At 43.0% G+C, this 15,597-nt stretch overlaps 1 protein-coding gene across 2 annotated transcripts in view; it reads right to left on the reverse strand.

Moving 5' to 3' along the window:
* Window positions 1-6,121, reverse strand: part of LOC115175169 (neuronal acetylcholine receptor subunit alpha-2-like) — a 42,404-nt gene extending 36,283 nt beyond the window's left edge. Inside the window, exon 1 of one of the 2 annotated variants that reach the window (XM_029734402.1) lies at window positions 5,848-6,121. In XM_029734402.1, the coding sequence (XP_029590262.1) occupies window positions 5,848-5,914 (67 nt within the window). In that variant the 5' untranslated portion in view covers window positions 5,915-6,121. Of the gene's footprint in view, window positions 1-5,838 lie in introns of both variants that reach the window. The other variant, XM_029734401.1, reaches the window with a different exon arrangement.
* Window positions 6,122-15,597: the final 9,476 nt, after the last annotated feature.

A 15,597-nucleotide genomic window follows, 5' to 3' on the forward strand; every position in this document is an offset into this window, starting at 1 on the left:
GAGTCCAGTCAGTGTGGGTAGAGTCCAGTCAGTGTGGGGGTAGAGTCCAGTCAGTGTGGGGGTAGAGTCCAGTCAGTGTGGGTAGAGTCCAGTCAGTGTGGGTAGAGTCCAGTCAGTGTGGGGGTAGAGTCCGGTCAGCGAGGGGGTAGAGTCCAGTCAGTGTGGGTAGAGTCCAGTCAGTGTGGGTAGAGTCCAGTCAGTGTGTGGGTAGAGTCCAGTCAGTGTGGGGGTAGAGTCCAGTCAGTGTGTGGGTAGAGTCCAGCCAGTGTGTGGGTAGAGTCCAGTCAGTGTGGGGGTAGAGTCCAGTCAGTGTGGGGGTAGAGTCCAGTCAGTGGGGGTAGAGTCCAGTCAGTGGGGGTAGAGTCCAGTCAGTGGGGGTAGAGTCCAGTCAGTGTGTGGGTAGAGTCCAGTCAGTGTGTGGGTAGAGTCCAGTCAGTGTGGGTAGAGTCCAGTCAGTGTGTGTGGGTAGAGTCTAGTCAGTGAGGGTAGAGTCCAGTCAGTGGGGGTAGAGTCCAGTCAGTGTGGGTAGAGTCCAGTCAGTGTGGGTAGAGTCCAGTCAGTGTGGGTAGAGTCTAGTCAGTGTGTGTGGGTAGAGTCTAGTCAGTGGGGGTAGAGTCCAGTCAGTGGGGGTAGAGTCCAGTCAGTGGGGGTAGAGTCCAGTCAGTGGGGGTAGAGTCCAGTCAGTGGGGGGGTAGAGTCCAGTCAGTGGGGGTAGAGTCCAGTCAGTGGGGGTAGAGTCCAGTCAGTGTGTGGGTAGAGTCCAGTCAGTGTGTGGGTAGAGTCCAGTCAGTGTGTGTGGGTAGAGTCTAGTCAGTGAGGGTAGAGTCCAGTCAGTGTGTCGGTAGAGTCCAGTCAGTGTGGGTAGAGTCCAGTCAGTGTGTGGGTAGAGTCCAGTCAGTGTGTCGGTAGAGTCCAGTCAGTGTGTCGGTAGAGTCCAATCAGTGTAGGTAGAGTCCAGTCAGTGTGGGTAGAGTCCAGTCAGTGTGGGGGTAGAGTCCAGTCAGTGTGGGGGTAGAGTCCAGTCAGTGTGGGTAGAGTCCAGTCAGTGTGGGTAGAGTCCAGTCAGTGTGGGGGTAGAGTCCGGTCAGCGAGGGGGTAGAGTCCAGTCAGTGTGGGTAGAGTCCAGTCAGTGTGGGTAGAGTCCAGTCAGTGTGTGGGTAGAGTCCAGTCAGTGTGGGTAGAGTCCAGTCAGTGTGTGGGTAGAGTCCAGTCAGTGTGTGGGTAGAGTCCAGTCAGTGTGTGGGTAGAGATTCAGTCAGTGTGTCGGTAGAGATTCAGTGCAAAACAAGATAAATAAATAATAAAAAAGAGGTCAATGTTAATTGTCAGGGTAACCATTTGATTAACTGTTCAGCAGTCTTAGTTGATGATCCCTGGTCTACTATAATGGAATACTGGAAGTGATAGTTGATGATCCCTGGTCTACTATAATGGAATACTGGAAGTGATAGTTGATGATCCCTGGTCTACTATAATGGAGTACTGGAAGTGATAGTTGATGATCCCTGGTCTACTATAATGGAGTACTGGAAGTGATTGTTGATGATCCCTGGTCTACTATAATGGAGGTGTAGCAACAGTAGTAATGGTCTGATTCTGGTGAAGCACATTGCATCACATCACACTTTAATTACTTGCACACTTGAAGCTCCGCTGTGATTGTGCGTGTGTCCGTCCGGTCTGGTGTCGGACCAGCACGAGGCAGAGACTAGCGGAGACAAGATGCACCGGGTTGACAAAAAGCCCTCGAGCGCCGGAGATCAAAGTGCCACCTGTCAATGGAGACGAGAGGAGAAGAGATGACACCCCCATTCCTCCTCAGGATCTTTTGGGATCTTGGACACTGTCCAAATTGCTTGGTAAGTTGTGTAGACAGTTCAAGGTGTGAAGCATCAGGGCCCAGACAGTTCAAGTTGTGTAGCATCAGGGGCCTGGACAGTTCAAGTTGTTTAGCATCAGGGCCCAGACAGTTCAAGTTGTGTAGCATCAGGGGCCAGACAGTTCAAGTTGTGTAGCATCAGGGCCCAGACAGTTCAAGGTGTTTAACACCAGGGGCCTGGACAGTTCAAGTTGTGTAGCATCAGGGGCCAGACAGTTCAAGTTGTGTAGCATCAGGGCCCAGACAGTTCAAGTTGTGTAGCATCAGGGCCCAGACAGTTCAAGTTGTGTAGCATCAGGGCCTGGACAGTTCAAGTTGTGTAGCATCAGGGCCTGGACAGTTCAAGTTGTGTAGCATCAGGGGCCAGACAGTTCAAGTTGTGTAGCATCAGGGCCCAGACAGTTCAAGGTTTTTAACACCGGGGCCAGACAGTTCAAGTTGTGTAGCATCAGGGCCCAGACAGTTCAAGGTGTTTAACACCAGGGCCTGGACAGTTCAAGGTGTGTAGCATCAGGGCCCAGACAGTTCAAGGTGTTTAACACCAGGGGCCTGGACAGTTCAAGGTGTTTAACACCAGGGCCTGGACAGTTCAAGGTGTTTAACACCAGGGCCTGGACAGTTCAAGGTGTGTAGTACCAGGGGCCAGACAGTTGAAGTTGTTTAACAATGGGGGCCTGGACAGTTCAAGGTGTGTAGTATCAGGGGCCAGACAGTTCAAGGTGTGTAGTACCAGGGGCCAGACAGTTCAAGGTGTTTACTACCTAGGGGCCAGACAGTTCATGTGTGATGTTTCAGAAAGTACCCCAGAGTGCCTCCCTGCCTGAACGAGTCAGCAACTTCTCCGGCCAAATATGCTCTTCAAATGTAATCACATTTTATTTGTCAACATGCTTCGTAAAACAACAGGTGTAGACTAACAGTGAAATGCTTTATTTTTCTTTTTATCCCTTTTTATCCCCAATTTTTGGGGGGAATCCAATTTGGGAATTGGGGAATCCAATTGGTAGTTACAGTCAGTACAATAAATACACAATGAGTAACAATATCTTGTCTATGTACAGTGGATGGAGTACCAGTACCGAGTTGAAGTGCAAGGCTATGAGGTAATTGAGGTAGATACAGCGCCTTCAGAAAGTATTGACACCCCTTGACTTTTTCCACATTTTGTTGTGTTACAGCCTGGAATTTAAATTGCTTTCACTGGCCTACACATAATACCCCATAATGTCAAAAGTGGAATTATGTTTTTAATTGGTATTCAACCCTTTGTTATCGCAAACTAACAATTTCAAATAATAAGTTGCATGGACTCACTCTGTGTGTAATAATAATGTTTGACATTACTTTTGAATGACTACCTCATCTCTCTACCCCAACACATTACAATTATCTGTAAGGTCCCTCCGACGAGCTGTGAATTTCAAACACAGATTCAACCATAATGATAAGGGAGGTTTTCCAATGCCTCCAATACCCATCTACCTATTGGTAAATGGCTAAAAAAACAGACATTGAATATCCCTTTGAGCATGATGAAGGTATTGATTACACTTTAGATGGTGTATCAATACACCCAGTCACTACAAAGATAAAGGCGTCCTTCCTAACTCAGTTGCCGGAGAGGAAGGAAACTCCTCAGGGATTTCACCATGAGGCCAATGGTGACTTTAAAACAGTTACAGAGAGTTTAATGGTTGTGATAAGAGAAAACTGAGGATGGATCAACAACATCGTAGTTACTCCACAATACTAACCTAAATGACAGAGTGAAAAGAAGGAAGCCTGTACATAATAATACAAATATTCCAAAACATACATCCTGTTTGCAACGAGGCACTAAAGTAATACTGCAAAAAAATGTGGCAAAGAAATTAACTTTATGTCCTGGATACAAAGTGTTCTGTTTGGGGCAAATCCAACACATCACTGAGTATCACTCTCCATATTTTCAAGCATAGTGGTGGCTGCATCATGTTATGGGTATGCTTGTAATCGTTAAGGACTGGGGAGTTTTTTAGGATAGAAAGAAACAGAATAGAGCTAAGCACAGTCAAAATCCTAGATGAAAACCTGGTTCAGTCTGCTTTCCACCAGACACTGGGAGATGAATTCACCTTTCAGCAGGACAATAACCTAAAACACCAGGCCAAATCTACACTGGAGTTGCTTACCAAGATGACACTGAATGTTCCTGAGGGGCCTAGTTACTGTGTTGATTTACATCAGCTTGAACATCTATGGCAAGACCTGAAAATGGCTGTGTAGCAATGATCAACAACCAATTTAACAGAGCTTGAAGAATTAAAAAAAGAATAATGGCCAAATATTGTACAATCCAGGTGTGCAAAGCTCTTAGAGTCTTACCCAGAAAGACTCACAGCTCTTAGAGTCTTACCCAGAAAGACTCACAGCTCTTAGAGTCTTACCCAGAAAGACTCACAGCTCTTAGAGACTTACCCAGAAAGACTCACAGCTCTTAGCGACTTACCCAGAAAGACTCACAGCTCTTAGCGACTTACCCAGAAAGACTCACAGCTGTAATAGCTGCCTAAGGTGATACTAACATGAATTGACTCAGGAAGTTGAATACTTATGCAAATGAGATACTTGTCATTTTCTCATTTCATTTAAAATAAATTAGCAAACATTTCTAAAAACATGTTTTAAATGTGTCATTATGGGGTATTGTGTGTAGATGGATGAGAAAACAAATATTTAATCAATTTTGAATTCAGGTTGTAACACAATGTGGAATAAGTCAAGGGGTATGAATACTTTCTGAAGGCACTGTATAACCTATAGGTAGGTATAAAGTAACTAGGCAACAGGATAGATAATAAACAGTAGCAGCAGTGTATGTGATGAGTCAAAAACAGTCAACGCAGAAAGTCCTGGTAGCTATTTGGATAACTATTTAACTAACTATTTAACAGTGACGTACTAGGCCATACGCACTACCCTCTGTATCGCCGTGCGGTCAGCTGCAGAATGTTTTAGTCCCTGAGGGCGTGACAAATCCTTTCAGCCTTCTGAGGGAGAAGAGGCGTTGTCGTGCCCTCTTCACGACTGTGTTGGTATGTGTGTGGACCATGATAATTCTTTAGTGATGTGGATGGACACCGAGGAACTTAAAGCTCCACTGCAGCCCTGTCGATGTGAATGGGGGGGGGGGGCGTGCTCGGCCCTCCGTTTCCTGTAGTCCACAATCAGCTCCTTTGTCTTGCTGACATTGAGGGAGAGGCTGTTGTCATGGCACCACACTTCTAGGTCACTGACCTTCTCCCTATAGGCTGTCTCATCATTGTTGGTGATCAGGCCACTATGGTGTTGAATGCTGAGCTGTAATCAATGAACAGTATTCTCACCTTGGTGTTCCTCTGGGGAACAATTCAGCTGACAGCTCTTCTACTCTTCCTACTTTGAAGGTCACAAGACACATATCTGCCACATTCAGAGTAATGTGGAGGTATTAAACTGTAGCCCAAAGATTTAACGATATAAAATTAAAAACAATTTAATGAATGAGAAAAACAGTGTGAAATGTGATGCTAATGGCATTTAATGATGCTACTGGATGGACAAGAGCCCGAGTCAAACAGCAGGAAATTATGGAGAAGGTGTGAAAATCCAAAATAGTTCCGAGTGGTTTAAGAATACAACAACTGCCCTGAGAGAGAGCACCGATTGTGGTAGGTAGGCAATTTGGTAACATCAACAAACGGTCATATTGACAATGAATTGATTGATATATAAACGGATAAATTTACAGTGGCGTGCCTGTAATATTAGGCTATAGACTAGGCTACAAGCAATGATTTCACACCTTTGGTTCAAGAAAACAACAGCAACGGACATGAATTCCCCGTTTCTCTTTATATATTGTGTTCAGACTTACCTTATTATACCGTCAGAATGTAAGTCTTAGCCCCAAAAAATAATAAATAATAAAACGAACTTACTTGACTTACATAAGAAGAAACAACAGAGCAGAGTGGTCCTCGCTGAGAACAGGTGGTTGAATAATCCACGTTCCATATTTCACCCCGGTCAGTTATCTTTTCTACTCCTCGCCAAAGCTTCTAGCTTCTATCTACTTTAATAAAATAAAATGATCTGCTCTTCTCGGGAAGAAAAAAAAAAGCATTGATGTTGTTATTTGATTATATCCTCTCCGGAAAGGTTATCTTGAAACTATGAGGACGTGGTGAGAAATCGGCTTCCGTGTCAATTCTTGAGAGGATCCTCTCCTCCTGTGTCATATGAAGCCTCACTTCAGATATCTCATACAGCCGCTTCATGGGCGGCGGGGGGGGGGGGGGAGAGTGACGTTTTTACTTTACGTGCTGTACCCTTTACAGATGAACATGTATTCAACTTGATTAAATCACTTTTAATAAGGCTGTAGTTTCCAAAATGTTATGTCTCTGTCCTCGCCGCCGTTTTCAGTGTAGCAGCTGTATCCAAATGCGTTAGGAGGTTAAAGAAAGAAAAAAGAAGCGCTGTCCTTCTCATGGCGCTGAAATACAAGAAATACAAGAGGCGCTTCGTTATTAATGAACACCGATTTTATGAAGTTTATTTAAGATAGCTGGAGACTTTTTTTCCCCGATATTATTCAAGGTTTTACGTGGCATGAGGTTACCAAAAATACTTTGATAGCAGACCAATAGCTAATTTTCTCACCACGACGCTCGTCTGATTTACGCATGGAAGGAGACAATTATCCAGGGAACAGTTACGCACGGCTATTAACTTAAACACATTTCTAAGCAGAGCGAAATATTTGGACTCCATTTTTACATCGATATTACAGTATACATATCCAGAAGTTCCATTCAATTGTCATTTCCAGTTAGAGCGATTTTTCTTCTGTTTCACCATGACAAACTCTACGAGCTCCTCTGGGAGGAGGAAATGTGAGGCACCGACTGACTGCGTCTACTCCCCGACCATCTCTCTCTCTCTCTCTCTCTCTCTCTCTCTCTCTCTCTCTCTCTTTCCCTGACTTAGTATATCATATGGTAAGGGAGAAGGGACTATAATGCGACTGTCTCCATAAAGCCTCACCATGGCGTTATTATAAAACAGGTACATACATTCAAAGAACAAGTAAAACGTATAAAACAGGAGGCAACTAAAATCTCATGTCAGAATAGGCCTAACTGTCTACATTTCAATGGAAGTTAATTCGGGTTTTTTTTGTACTTGGTGAGCTAGGCAGTTATGATGATATATTGTCGAGTCTAGACTCACAGCTGAAAAACAGTGCATATGAGTTAGTTGTTACTGCGAGAGACATCGAGAGGGCAGAGCAGGTGAATTAATAGAAGATAGTGTGTAAACATTGTCTTAGATACTTTATTTCCACAGCTGGATTAAACAAAACAAATATAACAAACTTATAGCCATATACTTAATGAATAAACTATAACTTTATAATTTCATAATTACTAATATATAATTTCAGAATTCCTCCCTCCCCCTAGATAAATCAATGCTGTTACTGACCTCAGACCAGAGCTTTGTACCAAATGGCACCCTATTCCCTATATAGTGTACCACTTTTGACCAGAGCCACAGGGCTGTACATAGGTCTTGTGTGCTTCTAACTCCTTAATCTTGAGGACCCCTGGGACCAAGACAGACCAAGGCAGACAGACAGACAGACAGACAGACAGACAGACAGACAGACAGACAGACAGACAGACAGACAGACAGACAGACAGACAGACAGACAGACAGACAGACAGACAGACAGACAGGAACTGTCATTCAGGACATGTGGGGCTAAGCCCCACCTGTTTTTAGCCCCACATGTTTAGCTTAAAATGTGTATATATACTGTATATATATATATATATATATATATATATATATATATATATATACATTGCATTCAGAAAGTATTCAGACCCCTTCCCTTTTTCTACATGTTACTTTACAGCCTTATTCTAAAATGTATTAAATTCATGTTTTTCCCCTAATCAATCTACACACAATACCCCATAATGACAAAGTGAAAACAGGTTTTTAGTATTTTTTGCCAAATTATTACAAATAAAAAAAACGGAAATACCTTACTTAAATAAGTATATGAGACAACTGGAAACTTGGAACTAGGAAATCTCAGACTTCAGTGAGTACAAGACAACTGGGACCGGTCATCCAACTCGGAATTATGGGTAACTCGGGCCTCTTTCTAGAGCTCCAACCTGAAGATCACTGACGCCATGATTCGACCTTGTCTTGAAAGCACCATACATCCGGAGAATGCCAGACTTTTGATGACAAAGTTTTATGACAAAATTTGCCCACAAGAAGGAGCAAAGCGCGACCTTCCTGTTCAAGTGAGCACAGTACAAAAAGGTGAGTCCAAAAATGTATTTTATGCTGCTGCATAAATGATGTAATATGCCAGGGAGATATGTATACTGTAGCTTAGAAAGTAATACTAAGTGTATGTTGTATAGTAAGCTGTTAGTAGCCCATGTGCCTCAACCTAATACTTTGGTCCCTCTCCCCCTCATAACTTAGCCTACTGTTCTGACTTGGTGGTGCACATGTAGCCTATAGCCTGTTTTAGAGACATGTCATCATTGAATATTGTAAGAGCTTTCATTGTCTGCTTATATGCCCTCTTTATTTATCCTACGGTTCTGACTTGGTGTACAGGAAGAACACTGTAATAATTGCCCATGTTCTGAATGATGTCGCTGTACATTTCAAAAGTGCTGAACAAACAGTTATATTGACTACGTCCGTCTTAGCTCGCTCATTAATGTCTTAATCGAAATTACGGATTGCTTCTTATCCGCTCATCATCCCCTTATGCCATAGTTTGTACATCTCAATTGTCAGTAGAAACCACATTTGTTTAAGCAAGTCAACCATATCAGCTATGTTTTTTTAAAAAGGAAGTAAATGAGGCTGAATGAACTGTTTCGCTGCCAGACAAGGCTCAGCTGATAACCAGGCGTAGTGGTGGTAAAGATTCACTCTATGGTGCTGAAAAGAAAGCTCTGCTGTTGGGACAGCAGACAGCAGAAGTATGTAGGCCCGAACAGTTTGTGGGCACTGTGTGTCACCGTTACTGTTTAGTGTTGTACTGTGTAGTGGCTTTGCTGGCATCAATAAAAAAATGAAACATTGAGTTTGCCCCACCAAGATTTACATGCTACACTCGCCACTGCAGACATACCACATTACTCTGGCTAGCCAGAGCTGCCAACAACTATGGCAGAAACAGAGCTTGTGTCACAAATAGCACCCTATTCCTTTAATAGTACACTACTGTTGACCAGTAACCATAAGGCTTTGGTCAAAAGTGGTGCACTATGTAGAGAATTGGGTGCCATTTGTGACGCACACAGAGTTATCCTGCCTGCCTGATTGGCCAACACATCACAATAATGAGACATAAACATTCTGTGTCAGTTACACAAATCAAATTTGTTCCAAGAATAATCGCAAACTGGATGGAAAATCTGGTTTGAAATACAGTACTTATTATCATATAATTAATTATACACTGCACGGCACTTCTAACAAATCTATTTTTGACATCGTTGTAAAAATAAAATGATCATGCATTTGGCTATGATAGCGTTTGGTCACACACGATAGCTACTATAGCTTGCAGAACAGTACAGTGACTGACCATAAAAAAAAATCTGTGGTTCAAAAAAAAATCTTGATAAATCCTGTACCAATTATTCCATAGCTCTGTCAGCCCACTCACTGTTCACTTACAGTACACAGAGTAGAAAGAACATTCCTGTCAAGGTATCTGTTCAGTCCTTATAGTACACAGAGCAGAAAGAACATTCCTGTCAAGGTATCTGTTTAGTACTGTCCTTATAGTACACAAAGCAGAAAGAACATTCCTGTCGGTATTTGTTTAGTACTGTACTTATAGTACACGGAGCAGAAAGAACATTCCTGTCAAGGTATATGTTTAGAACTTATAGTACACGGAGCAGAAAGAACATTCCTGTCAAGGTATCTGTTTAGTACTTATAGTACACGGAGCAGAAAGAACATTCCTGTCAAGGTATATGTTTAGTACTTATAGTACACAGAGCAGAAAGAACATTCCTGTCAAGGTATCTGTTTAGTACTTATAGTACACGGAGCAGAAAGAACATTCCTGTCAAGGTATATGTTTAGTACTTATAGTACACAGAGCAGAAAGAACATTCCTGTCAAGGTATCTGTTTAGTACTTATAGTACACGGAGCAGAAAGAACATTCCTGTCGGTATTTGTTTAGTACTTATAGTACACTGAGCAGAAAGAACATTCCTGTCAAGGTATAGGCTACACTTTCTCGTTCTGAACTTCTAACGCGAGTGGGATTGGTGTGGCTTCATGGCAAATTTCACAAGAGCAACTGCTCACCCATTTGACAGCTCCAACACAGTTAGTTACACCTCTGACAACGTCAAGACATCAGCTATTTGGGTGTCGGTTATCGTCGGTTAATGCTTGATCTGATTGAACCAAGGCTTTAGTTGCCTGGTCCCAGAGCTGTTAGTGCTGCCAACTTCTATGATCAGGAGTTGCCGAGCCAGCACAAACAGATCTGGGACCAGGCTATCTTCATTAGCAATGGACAAGGCTATTTCAAGAGTCTCTCAAGCGATGTATAAAGTTTTGTGTCTTTGAAGTTGAAGGCTCTGAGACGAAGTATCCAGCCTCACAGCGATGTTTGCTGATGCCTGGAGGAGGCCCTGGAGGAGGCCCTCGGACACCAGGGACTTATCTTTAATTCTGTCATGCATGGAGACAAGAGAAATAGACAGTGTCAGTGGGAAGGGGGAGAAGGGAGGGAGAGAAGGAGGTAGGAATGGAGCAGAGGAGGTAAGACCAGGGACTTCTCTTTGATTCTGACCAGGAGAAAAGGAGACAAGACAAACTGGGTTAGCAGGGAGAGAGGGGAGGAAGAGAGAAGGACAGAGGGAGGGGGAAGGAAGGAGAAAGGGCGATAGAGAGGAGAAAGCAGAGACATGCCACCTCACGGTTCTAATAATGACACACAGGGGTTATTAGGTTATTACAGTAATTAAAACCCAGAGACATCTTGATTCGTTTTTTTTAATGGTAAATAAGCCCCAGATCCAAGCCACATCTTGGTTCTGTTTGAGGACACAGTAGGGTTGTGGACGTCTGGGAACAACAGAGAGTCAGTCACTAAGGTAACGATTAATGTACCAGGAAAAACAGTTGTTGCTAAGGTGACTGTTAACAGAGCTCTGTATAAACTAATCAATGAGCCGGGAGAGGTTCCTGTCTTTCCGTTGATTAGATCATACTAATACAGTATGTGGATGTCTCTGTTTTTTGTCTGACTACCTGGCTGTTTATATATTCTCACGAAATGACAGGGGTAAGGATGGGTCTCTCAAGATTTCATAAAGACTTCAAGAGGTTTTTACCCTTGGTCTTGTTACGCTATGCCTGCTCTTGTGGGTGGATATGTATCGGTTTATTTTTAAATGGACTGATTGATCAATAGATCAATTGATTAGAGAAAACTGATTGGTTTATCTCACCATTTACCTCTGTATTTATAGAAATGGATTGACTAATGTCTCGCTAACATGATTTCTCCCATGTACTTACATCTTATCATGACACAAGGCGAGACCCAGAAGCAGACACAGGAGGCAGATGGTTGGAGTCTGACAATGTGTATTAATCCAAAAGGAGTAGGCAAGAGAATGGTCGTGGACAGGCAAAAAGGTCAAAACCAGATCAGAGTCCAGGAGGTACAGAGTGGCAGACAGGCTCATGGTCAAGGCAGGCAGAATGGTCAGGCAGGTGGGTTCAGAGTCCAGAAACAGGCAAGGGTCAAAACCCGGGAGGACTGGAAAAAGGAGAATAGCAAAAAGCAGGAGAATGGGAAAAACACCGGTTGACTTGGAAAAACATACAAGACAAGCTGGCACAGAGAGACAGGAAACACAGGGATAAATACACTGGGGAAAATCAGCGACACTTGGAGACAATCACAAGGACAGGTGAAACAGATCAGGGTGTGACACATCTATATTTATTGAGATGTATTGACTCATGTCTAACTAACATGGTTTCTACCATGTACTTACATACATGGAGGGAACATTTTGTTATTTGATGTATGATTGATGAGAAACTCCATATTGCAAATGTACGGTCCCTTACTAGACGTCCGCAAATGTTTGTAAAATTTCCGGACGGCAGCGGGCCATGCACCGGGGCCGGATCTTCCGGGAAGTCATCGAACGAAGTCTCTTGGACATTCGGTTTCCGTTTTATAATTTTTTTCCCGCTGTCCCAGTAAATTCCAGTAGATGGCGAATGTACAAAACATCACCAGTCATGACATGGCCATTTCTCCTAAACGGAAAAGACTTCGAAGATGAAACGTGGTGAGCATAGGTTTGGACTAATGGGCTGTTAGTCCAGAAACAAGATGGCGTCGAGGCCTCAACGCTTTTTGAGTTAAGGCGTTTTATATGGGATTAAAGGTCAAAAACAAAAATAAAGCGCTAATTTGACCGCTTCACGTCTAAGTACATGAACCTACGGTGTCAGGAAGAAAAAAAACAGCCATTTATCTATCGTAATTTAAGAGAAATCGTACAATGTACAATTGGTGATGCTCAAAGAAATGTATTTTTTTTTTCAAAAAAGTTACAGATCCAATTGCAGCGTGTTCAGACGAATCCGTTAAGGTGGGTTTCGGAGCTCTGCGAGATTTCTGTGATTTTCTGAAATAACACACACGCATTCAACCCTCTGTAAATAAGTCAGTTCTTAACGTAAAGACTTAAAACTCAATATTCTATAAGAGCCTAACCCAAGGAGGATATGTGTTCACTTTCAGCTTCCAACCGGAAGTCTCTTTAGGGGTTGTTTCGAAGGGTTAAAAGAGTCAGATCTTTCCAAAACTTCATATGTGTGATTAGGCAACCCTCATGAACTGTAAATCAGTCATTTCTCCCAACAGATGTCAAAGAAAAGCTCTCACACACACACACACACACACACACACACACACACAAACACACACACACACACACACACACACACACACACACACACACACACACACACACACACACACAGCAAGGATGGAGTGACACAGAGCGGGGCTTAAAGACACACAGAGCCGGCAATGGCATTACCATTATCTCTAGGCTGTGCCGAGTTCAATGAGATGCCCCGCTTGTCCGTAGCTCGCTCGGTCTGAGCGCAGCGACCGTGAAAAAAAAGAAGGCCTGAAATTAAGCCTGGCCCTAAATTTCAGGTGCTTTTGGGTGACAGAGGGAGAACCGTTAGGGTTAGAAGCACAATTCGACCTCGGGAATGTTCCTGAGGTCCTCCCGATCTGTGCAAGCCTAACCTTGACCGTGTGGCATTAACCCTTAACAGTGAAAAGAAGGTGTTTACATCAAACAGTTTGCAATGACTTCTCTCCCCATAGGAATATATTGCCTGCTCCCATACATTCAACTTGAAGCCTATGTGGGTTATAAATGCCTTATGAACCTGTCTTCGATGACAATTAATCAGGCCACTATGAGGTCTACCTGTGTTGATTCTAAGCTTCCTGGAGCAACCGGAAGTGGTTAAATTTACCCTAAAGGTGTTTTGATGTACCAAACCTGCAGTTTGTGAAAATCACTGCATTCAACCCTGTGTAAATCAGTCAATTCTTAACGTAAAGACTTTAAACTCAGGATTCTGTAAAAGCTTACCCCAATGAGGATATGTGTTTACGTTCAGCTTCCTGTGCCAACCGGAAGTCACTTTAGGGACTGTTTCAAAGAGTTAAAAGAGTCAGATCTTTCCAAAACTTCATATGTGTGATTAGGCAACCCTCATGAACTGTAAATCAGTCATTTCTCCCATCAGATTTCCAAGAAAAACTCACACACACACACACAGCAAGGATGGAGTGACACAGTGTGGTGCGTACAGATACACAGAGCCTGCAATAGTTACCGTCGTTCGAACTATCAAAGAACCGTCAGACCTAGAGCTTTGAAACTTTGGAAACCTGTTCTAGAGCTCAAGTCGATAGTGCACGGTGAGTTATGTGGCTCTAGAAGGTTCTCAGACCAAGAAACAGCCTCGTATATTTGCAATAACTTCAATTCATTTTGACCATCACGAAATGACGACATTTAGAAAAGTCGCAAGACTAGGTGCATTGAAACCGCCTTGGCCCATAGAGACGGAGCCTAATTTTTCTGTCCGATAGCTCATTCAAGGACCCCGTATACACGCCCGGAAAATGTGGATTTTCAGCACCAAATGACCTATCGAGGCGAAACTTGGGATTCGGGGTTGCCTCAGCTAGGCCTACCCATAATGTCAGAACTCGACCCACAGCTAGAACGTAACTATGTGTTTTATGTTTTTATTATGGTTTAAACAGAAGGCGCTGTGAATTTTGGCCTGCTCTGAAATATGTGATAGATGGCTTCTAAACGATTTGGAAAAAGGTGGTGTGGTGTCAGTTTGTATCAGTTTGGTGTCACAACTATATCTAATTAGCTGATGGATGGTGACTTGCTGGCTAACTTTTGTCCATTTGCAATAAGATTCAACAGTGAAAAAATATCACCAAATGGACATGATGAAATCAACACAATGAGCGATGGAGAGGAACCACTATCACTGCCTGAGGTCATCGGGCCAGTCAATTTTGCATTTCTGCAGTATTTATGAGCATGTCAAATTCGTGATGGTAAATGCCCATTGAAACATATTGCAAATGGACAGCTGTGCGCCTGGTGATTGGAAGGGTTTCCAGGATCACATTTTTAAAATGTTTTTTAATGCCTTTTTTAGGGGGTGCAAGAGGTCTACGGTTGGGTAGGGAGCACTCCCCACCCGTGCCCATCCAATCATTTTGGACGTTTTTCAAAAAATCGTTAAAAAACAACAGAGTCCCACTTCTCCCTCATCATACATGACAAATAGACCATCTAGGTTGTTTCATGGCTTCACATAGTGCTATATATCATTTAGGCAGTATAAATGCCATTTGGACATGGTTCACTGACTTTTGGGTTTGGAAACCGACTTCCTAGGATCGTACATGGCAAATGGACATAACATCCTGATTTGGCACTTTAGCCTGTTGGGGGTAGGGGGCAGTATTTACACGGCCGGATAAAAAACGTACCCGATTTAATCTGGTTATTACTACTGCCCAGAAACTAGAATATGCATATAATTATTGGCTTTGGATAGAAAACACCCTAAAGTTTCTAAAACTGTTTGAATGGTGTCTGTGAGTATAACAGAACTCATATGGCAGGAAAAAACCTGAGAAGATTCTGAACAGGAAGTGGCCTGTCTGACAAGTTCTTGTTCATCTTGGCTCTTTTTATTGAAGACTGAGGATCTTTGCTGTAACGTGACACTTCCTACGGCTCCCATAGGCTCTCAGAGCCCGGGAAAAAGCTGAATGATATCGAGGCAGCCCCAGGCTGAAACACATTATCGCCTTTGGCAAGTGGCCGATCAGAGGACAATGGGCTTAGGCGCGTGCACGAGTCGACCTCGTGCTTTATTTTCTTTCGTCTTTTTACCAAAACGCAGATTCCCGGTCGGATTATTATCGCTTTTTTATGAGAAAAATGGCATAAAAATTGATTTTAAACAGCGGTTGACATGCTTCGAAGTACGGTAATGGAATATTTAGAATTCTTTTGTCACGAAATG

Source organism: Salmo trutta, chromosome 35 (assembly GCF_901001165.1).
Source record: "Salmo trutta chromosome 35, fSalTru1.1, whole genome shotgun sequence".
Lineage (NCBI taxonomy): Eukaryota > Metazoa > Chordata > Actinopteri > Salmoniformes > Salmonidae > Salmo > Salmo trutta.